This window comes from Embiotoca jacksoni, unplaced genomic scaffold (assembly GCF_022577435.1).
Source record: "Embiotoca jacksoni isolate LCO1_2020_lvr unplaced genomic scaffold, fEmbJac1.0.p SCAF_20, whole genome shotgun sequence".
NCBI lineage: Eukaryota > Metazoa > Chordata > Actinopteri > Embiotocidae > Embiotoca > Embiotoca jacksoni.
In genome coordinates, this window is record NW_027185341.1 from 10894015 (window position 1) to 10903021 (window position 9007).

The 9007-nt window shown below is 39.8% G+C and overlaps 1 protein-coding gene across 1 annotated transcript in view; it reads right to left on the reverse strand.

Moving 5' to 3' along the window:
- LOC138202316 (growth arrest-specific protein 7-like) overlaps positions 1-1837 on the reverse strand; it is a 66818-nt gene extending 64981 nt beyond the window's left edge. Inside the window, exon 1 of the mRNA XM_069156233.1 lies at positions 1395-1837. Within this exon, the coding sequence (XP_069012334.1) occupies positions 1395-1574 (180 nt within the window). The 5' untranslated portion in view covers positions 1575-1837. The remainder of the gene's footprint in view (positions 1-1394) is intronic.
- Positions 1838-9007: the final 7170 nt, after the last annotated feature.

The following is a 9007-nucleotide window of genomic DNA, read 5'->3' on the forward strand; positions in this document are numbered from 1 at the left end:
AGACGGACGGACATGTCCAGTCTCCGCTGGTGTTACTGGACAAGTCTCCCAGGCACAGAATCCTCCGGGGACCCCCCACCCCCCCAGGCGTCAACTCCAAGAAGACACAAACTCAGTCGTCCTCCCAGATCGGATGTCCCACTGTCTCCAAATCCATCATCCACTCATCCACAGGTGAAGCCTCTTTACCGAGCGTTTCGCCCGCCGAGGCCTTAAGAGACACGACCACCGACGGCCAACCAGCGCCGGAACAGGAAGGACGGCAGGACGGCAAGACGGCAGGACGGCAGGACGGCAGGACGGCAGGACGGCCACATGTTCAGAAAAATCTTCTTTCACTTCTATTGTCAAATACGTCAAGTTAAAACGTAGGCTCTGACTGAACAGGACGGGCAGATACTGAGGCCTCAGGTCAGAGGTCAGAGGTCAGGGCTCGGTGAAATTGAAAGTGGCTCCGCCTCCCTGCTCCACCCGTCCGCCCCGCCCGGCAGCTCCATTCCTCCACCGCTCCGAGAAACGACAAGAGATGCTGTGATTGAACCCGTCCTCCCCCTCCCCCCCTCCCGGACACCCATCCGGTGTCACTTCGTCACCGACCCAACGTTTACTGTCTTTTTCTCTGGTGTGTGAAGATGGCAGCGTTTGATGGGCGTCGTGCCCGGGACGTCTCCCCTGCAGCTGATTTCAACCGACCGTCAGCGGTGTCACTAAACTTCCAGCACAAACTTCTCCACCATCATCATCATCATCATCATCATCATCATCATCGGAGAGGAAAAACAGGCTCAAGCAGAAGAAAAATCAAATCAAATTAAAAAAAAAAAAAAAGGGGGGGGGGGTGGGTGGGGAGGGGGGGGGGGTGGCGTGAGACTCGCAGCTGCAGCAGTGTGGTTGAACTCACTCGTGGGTTGAGAGTGACCGTGAAGAGGCTTTCAACGGGGACAGAGTGGAGACCTGAGCGCTTCACTGGAATGTGTGTGGAATGAGGAAGTGTTCGCTGCCTCAGACTGAGAGCTGACTGCTGGGAAGGTTGGACTTAACCTGATAAAGGCAGCACGGGAAAACTATTTATTAGTGCATCACTCAATGCTGTCTTTATCCTCAAGTGTGTGTGTGTGTGTGTGTGTGTGTGTGTGTGTGTGTGTGTGTGTGTGTGTGTGTGTGTGTGTGTGTGTGTGTGTCTGAGCCATTTCCACCATGTGTGAGAGAATAAGACCAGGGGAGAATAGAAAATACACTTTTTGGAATATGGTTTTTATCAGAAATAAAACATTTAAAAAAAAAAGAGTTAAAGGCACCACAGCGAATGTATCCGATGAGGTCTATAAAAGGTCTATAAAAGTATAAATAATATCTATCTATATCTATTTATAAATAAATATATTGAGCCTCACCTCCAGGACCTGGACATAACTCGAGGGGAACCATCCCTTGGCTCCATCCTTCTCGCCCTCCCACCAGCCTCCGGGCAGAGCCTGGACCACCTTGATGACGTCCCCGGCCTCGAAGCTCAGTCCCTGCTGGTGCTGCTCCCCGCTGAACGGGTACAAACTTTTGCAGTACGATCCAGACATCACAAAAAAAAACTTCTCACTCAAGGCGGCGGTGATGATGATGATGATGATGATGGTGAGGACGATGGTGATGATGATGATGATGTCTCCCCCCTCGCGCGCTCCTCGGAAGAAAATAAATAAATAAAGTTGCTCGTGCGATGGCAGCTCGTGGCTTGTTGCGGAAGAGTGAAGCTGGGGACGAGTTGGTGAACAGGTTCTTGTCCTCGCGCCGCCGCTGTCAGGACGCCCCTCGCGCTCTGCTCCTCCAGCCTGCCTGCCAGCCTGCACGCGCCGTCTCAGCCTGCTCGTGAAGCCACACTGAGGAAAACAGCGAGACACCGGAAATGATACAGGCGTCCCTTCAAAATAAAACGCACAAAGTTTTCTATCTCCATGACAACCGGGCAAACTCTACCTGCTGATAAAGACAGCTGGATATTTTGTGTTGTTTGTATTTGTTATGCTAAGCTACATACATGCTGTCTGTCCTTGTTTACCCCTTGCAGCCTTCCAGCATTATCAAATGAAATCTCAATTTTATTGCACACCCACTTTATACATAAAAGTCATATTTGTGCTTTTACCCTTCAAAGCACCAAACAGACATTTAGTAAAATGTACTAATCTTTTAAATATGTGTTATAAATTTGCCACTTTTTTTTTTTTTTTTTTTTTTTTTTTTTTTAACTTTTAGACCACTTCGGAGCGCATACGTATTGTTTTTTCTGACTTTAAACCTTTTATATACAGTCTATGCTGTAAACACATATTTGTTGTTGTTTGTTTGTTTGTTTTAACAAGTTAAATTAGCATAGGCCTATTAGTAGACTTCCCACCACACATTGTTTGACATTTAATTCCTCTTTGGAGTTTAAAGAAAATGGAAATTAAAAACTGTTCAAAGATTTTGTTTTGTTTTCATTATTTTTTTGCTGAAATGTGTAGAAAATACTTGTATTCAGGAAGTTGTATACACTGTAGAAACTGGTCAAATAAAATACAAATCTTTGACTGATACTGTGGTTATTTCAATTTATATGGTCTTGTTTTCATTTGCAGACACACTAAACCTGATGTTACAGCCTCTTTACAGCAAGCTGTCATGACCCATGTTACGATTCAACTACTAGAATATAAATCTTAGCTTACTGCTGCCAGACAGCTTTAAGGGACAGTAGCAGGAGGTCCATATGGTGGTAATGTATATAATGTGGCATTATTTAGAGGTATGTACCATGTGAGTAACCGACAGGACCTTTCTAAAAGACATCTTAGACACCAGTTTGTTTAATACTGGTATTTGAATGGCTCCTGTTTTTCAATTCAAAACCGATGGGCACCCAGTATGTCCGGGGCTTCTAGTCCCAGACGGTCTGCGGCCCTGGACTGTTCCCCGTTTGTTCATTCAACCTTGTTAATGCTGAAAAAAAAAAAACATTAGTAGTAAAGTTGTAGTCTACACTGCCAAACTTCTTCTGAACTTCTAACTTCTTTCTTCTACATTTCTACTGCTTTACAGTATTATGATTATTATGAGATAGAACTGACAGCTGCCATTAGACAGTGTCCCCTTTGTAACCCTGAACAGACCACTGCTAATGTTACACAGATATGTTTGGTTTCTACGCAACGCGATCACTTCCACGTTTTACTTTGAAAGCTCTAACCGGAAGTGTAACCTTTTATCATGACAAACTTGACATCTGCGATCTGTTACTGCCCTCCAACTCCTCATTACTTCGTTTTATATGAAGCTGATTTACTACTTATTTGTTATCTAATTTTATTTTTCATAGCTTCGTTTTACTGCTTTTATTGCTGCAGACTCTCAAACTGTTCATTTATATATTTGTTTATTAAGATTATTTATTTATTATTTGTTGGCATTGTATCATTTTTACACTTTTATGAGGTGCTTTGCAATAGTTTTAGTGCATATGGGAGGTTTATTACAGTAAAACCGGGTAATGATCATGATAATTAGGATCCGATCAGAGGTGGAGACAGGTGGAGTAAAACAGCTCAGCAGAGCTCTGAGGAGAATGGAGTTACTGAAAATCTCTTGTGGTGTGTTGTTACTTTAAGTTAAACCTTTCATTAGAAATGAGGAAGCTGCAGTCAGAGCCAGTTAGCGACAATAGAAACATGAAATGTGCACAACAAGCACAAACGCTTAAAGAGTTCCTCATTTGCACTATTCCTTGGTGGGATGACTTCACTGTTTGTTCTTCAGATAACACAATGACTAATTTGAGCCACAGAGAAACATCAAGAATGGTACTAACAGTATGTTCGTTTTCTTTTCTTGTGAAATCAATAAAACAAGTTCTAGTTGTTTTTTTATTTCACCACAAGGACCACAACATGACGTTATCAGCTACGCTTACTGAACGCATGGGAATCCGCCGTTGACAACAAGCAAAAATAAAATGAATGTTCAACAAAAACAACAATATAACACAGGAATATAGGGCCAATAAATTAGTTATTAAAGGGCTACTCTGCCAATTTACTGCTGTACTTATACAGAGCTGGGGGACTTGTGAAGGGCAGATTTTAAAGAGAAAGGTTCAAATCTGTGCAGCGCATGTCTGAACTTTTACTTACTGTCTGTCCAAAAAAAAGACACAAACAAACTACACTTTCCATAATGTTAGTGTGTTTCGTTAGACGCATCCTAAAAGGATCAAATGAACGCATCCAAAAACTGAGTAGAAGCAAAGCAATGATTAATCATGACTGATGATGCAGGCAGAAATAAAAGGCTCTCTGCTGCAGACTGCTGGTCACTGAGCTGAAGTGCAGGTTCAGTACGTTGAGTGAAGGAATGAAAAGACTCTTAACAGAAGAAGAATGATGCGTGACATTAATAATGTCCTCTGAGCGTTCAGAAGAGGGAAGGCTGTGTGTCACTCACTCACATCCTCAGGGGTCGAAGACTAAACCATTGGCATGTGACATAATGATTACACCAAGCATCCCGAAACCAGGCAATAGTTTTGGGCTTACGTGGATAGTCGATCAATTGATTAGATGATCATCAAAAAAATTCAAGAAAATCACGTTTATTTTGTAAAGAAAAATGCCAAAGAATTTTGTGACCAGTTTCTCAGATGTGAATATTTGCTACTTTCTGGGTTTCCTTTAATTAAAAAAAAAACTCCCCTTGGGGATTAATAAAGTAACTACCTAACCTAACCTATGAGGATAATGAAACTACTCAATAGTTTTACACTAATAATGAAACTACTCAATAGTTTTACACTAATAATGAAACTACTCAATAGTTTTACACTAATAATGAAACTACTCAATAGTTGTACACTAATAATGAAACTACTCAATAGTTGTACTCTAATAATGAAACTACTCAATAGTTTTATACTAATTATGAATCTACTCATTAGTTTTACACTAATAATGAAACTACTCAATAGTTTTATACTAATTATGAATCTACTCATTAGTTTTACACTAATAACAAATCCACTCAATAGTTTTACAGTGCCATTGCTCTTTGTTAGCAGCAGTTGACTATCTTCAGTCATAAAGTTCTAAAAAAAAGATCTCAGCTGAACACGACCTGCTCGGCACCAAGTTATACCAGTGGTGAGGTTAGCAACTAGCTGATAAACATAGTAGAGCATTTCACAGCCAAATTGATCCAATAGCAATAAAAAATAGAAATGATCATCGAATGTACTGGATAAATTATACATTTATGGACCTTTTTGAATTCATCTGGCGGCTCTAAACACGATGCTGATGTTGCTTCGTGCCAACTGAACGTGTGAACAGGCCACCGTCTGTTAACACGTTAGTCATATCAACTATGGAGGTGATATTATGTTGGATGTTGTGTGTACGGTTTGTTGCATCGCCTCCAATGTGGCCTCACATCAATCAATCAATCAATCAATCAATCAATCAATCAATCAATGCAGGTTTAATGAAGGCATCTAAATCCCGATGCTACCAATACACTCTGTATGTATTAATAACTAATACACCCACCGTTAATATTTGCCCTCCCGTGCCTCCCCGGTGCTTTAACAATGCTCTGGAACAACTTCCTCCACAACGATGCAGTGACGTTACATCAGTGTGATTTTCTAGGCTGCGAATGGTTTTCTTTTCCAAATTAGGGCAATAAAGACGCCCTGTTGAAATTAGTCACAAAATGAGTGAATTAGTTACACTGTTTTCTCCTTTTTATATTGCAGACGGAGACGGGATTTGGACCGGGTGGGCGTGATTGTGAAAGATGTTCATTCTGAAACCGTTTTTTTACGTCTTTAATTATTAAATACTGGACTGCAGGGTAACAGCAGCATTTCTCTGAGATGAAGATTTGTGACTCTCCTGGCAAAGTCACCAATTTCATTACCACCAAAATAAATGTTCACATTTGATGAATCATTGAACGGTTTCATAACATTTTGTTCACGTGATCTTTATCATTTGTTCACAGCTTTTGTTTCCGAGTGTTGAACCAAGAACTGAGCTCTTTACCAAAGTAAAAATACAAACATTACAGTGTTTGTTATGAATAAAGGTTATTTCAGTAAAAGTACAGCATTAACGTATTGTTATCAAAATATACCCAAAGTACCAAAAGTGACAGTAGTCATTGAGAATGGCCTATTTTAGAATAAAACACATGATATTAGTTTATTAGAACTATTAATTAATTACTGTGCAAATCACTGTAAAGTGACAACTAATACAGGTGGAGTTAGTTACTTTATAAACAGCTCAGCAGATTGTGAAATTCTGTGCTGCAGTTTAAAGTTTTAAATGTCCCAGTCAAAGGTTTAAACATCTTCTCATTCAAAGGTTTTGTTTTGTTTTGTTTCTATTATTTTTTACAGTGCAGAACAATAGAGACATCAAGTCTACCTAATGAAATAAGAATTGATGTGGTAAACGTAAAAGTGTACTCAAAGAAAAATCAGGTTTACATTTTAAGATTCCTGAAAGTATCCCCCTTTTTTTCAAATGTTGTTTTTTCCGGTTGCTGTTACGCTGAATACAAATGAAACAGTTGGTCGTTACAGAAATAAATCGAATTAAAAGTTGATAATGTTGTATTGTGCTGATGAGTATTATACTTCTAATCTGCTTCTTAGCCAAATGAAATTGCTATAATAATGAGGACTTTGAGATACTGAGAGGGAAACTAAACAGAATTCAAACCGTGTGTGTGTGTGTGTGTGTGTGTGTGTGTGTGTGTGTGTGTGTGTGTGTGTGTGTGTGTGTGAGCACGCGCGTTTGAACAAACAGGTCGGAGGATGGAGTGACGTAGCTAAATACATGCTCCATTTTAAAGTAATCCTCCGTGGGCATTCCTGATTGGTCCGTAATGCTCCGTTGATTGCGTCGGGGTAATCGCGGTGAATCCGTTGCTCTCCTGCCGGGATTAAGGATCGTATGTAGATGAGTGACAGTGAAGAGGACAGCTATTTTAACACTGGACGTAAATGTCAGCAGGCCTCACCCTGATCTCTGCAAACAGTCGCTCTAATTAGACGCTAAGTGCACACACTGACGGCGCTTAGACACGGCTCACGACCTCATCTGTTCCACTGACTGCTCCGAGCGGCTAATTGGCCCCTGACTCAAAACCATACGGCCGACTTCTGGAGTTAAACAAAGAGTTGGACTTTGGGAGTTTATTTTCTAAGTTCGACTACAGCTTGTGTTCAGGGAGACTCTTTGGTGGGGTGATATGTTGGTGTTGAGGAGCATGATTCAACACCGCTCCCGGTGTTTTACTGTACTACGTATTAGCATTTCACAGCATGAATTAGTTATTTCTTCCTAACTTTTTAGACTAAAGCAGACCAATTTAATCTAAGTGATGGGCAGAAATTATATTTAGTTTTGTTAAAACGTGCTGTTTTTTAATATTTCAATGACGACAGAATGATAAATAAAAATGGGCTATCGTTCAAAACCAGACGTGGACACTTGTAACTTGTTACACAAAGTTTTCGTGCAGCATTAATTAGTGCACACTGCACATATAAATACATATATAAATATAAATTTGTGACGAATATGTTGTTATCTTGTGTTCAGTCTTACCTAAAACCTTTTTAGTGTGATGAAATCTTAACTCCATGAATACACACGTTTAAGTGTTGACTGTCAACACTGTGAAAGTTCACATTCAAACAACTCAAAGTTGAAGTCAAATTGTACCCTTCATGGGAGTCGAGTTTTAACTCCCAAAGAGTTCAAGGTTCAACTCCTGAAACGTTAGAAGATCAACTCAGAGAAAAGAGCTCCTTTCACTGTGCTTGAGAGTGTGTCGAGTTTATTCCAAAGATGTGAATTTGCTGTAGATAAAGCTTTCTATTCATTTTTGCTGTGTGGGCTTCTGGGAAAATGTCCACTCAGATCTTTGATGGCTGATCATTATTTGCGCAGGACTAAAATAACAGACGTCACTAATGCTTCACACCACTTTATTCTGCTACAGTTTCACAGCAACACAAAAACAAAAGGTTTGTCCACTTTGAGTTTCCACTCGTACTTTCTTGGAGGACGTGCCGTCGCTGCAGAGTTACTCCGATTCAGCAGCCTGAGGCGAAGCAGGGAAGGAGAGGAGAGAAGAGGATGTCAAAAACATATTGTAACGTCCCTTCTGTCAACCCGCCAAATGTTCCGTTTTTATTTCCTCCTAAGTGTTCCCGTCCGTGTGGGATCTCCTTATCTTACATGCAACAGGTAGACGATGAGAGTTCCTTTGGACAAAACTCAGACTGAAGCGTCAAACAAAAAGGAGCTGAGTGTTGATTGGCAGCAGAGAAAAAAAAAAGAATCAAGAAAGTCGTGTATTTTCCTGCAGTTGTCGGTCTGAATGTGGTGACACGTGTTAAACAGGAGCAATAACGAGAGAAAATAATCATGCAGGAATAAGGGACAGCAATGTTATGAGGAGTCATTTAAATACAAAATGTGTTTATAGCCAACCAATGTAACCAATGTTAAAGAAGTGAACCGGTGTACACTTTTCTAAAGTTTAATCATTGAAAACAAATGTAATTTCTGTAATAATGAACCAGAATCATTAATACATTTATTTTACCATTGCACACATTCTATTATTTTCCGGTCTATAATAGGAGATTATATAATAATGGGTCAAATAAATGGAAATATTAAACTTGAATGTACAAATTTTGTCACATATTTTACACATGAAAATCATAATTTTGAGTTCATTATCAATGTAATTAATTAATTCGTTTTTTGTTTTTTTTTAATTAGTTTTTCACTCACAAATGTTGAATGTCAAAAGTAACAAAACTTTCCAACTGTATGAAGAAAATCTTGAAGAGGAATAATATGCTATTTTCATGTATATATCTTTTGTATATGATATTTTTGTATATGATATTTTTGCATCATATGATATTTTTGCATCAAGGGAATTCATATATATA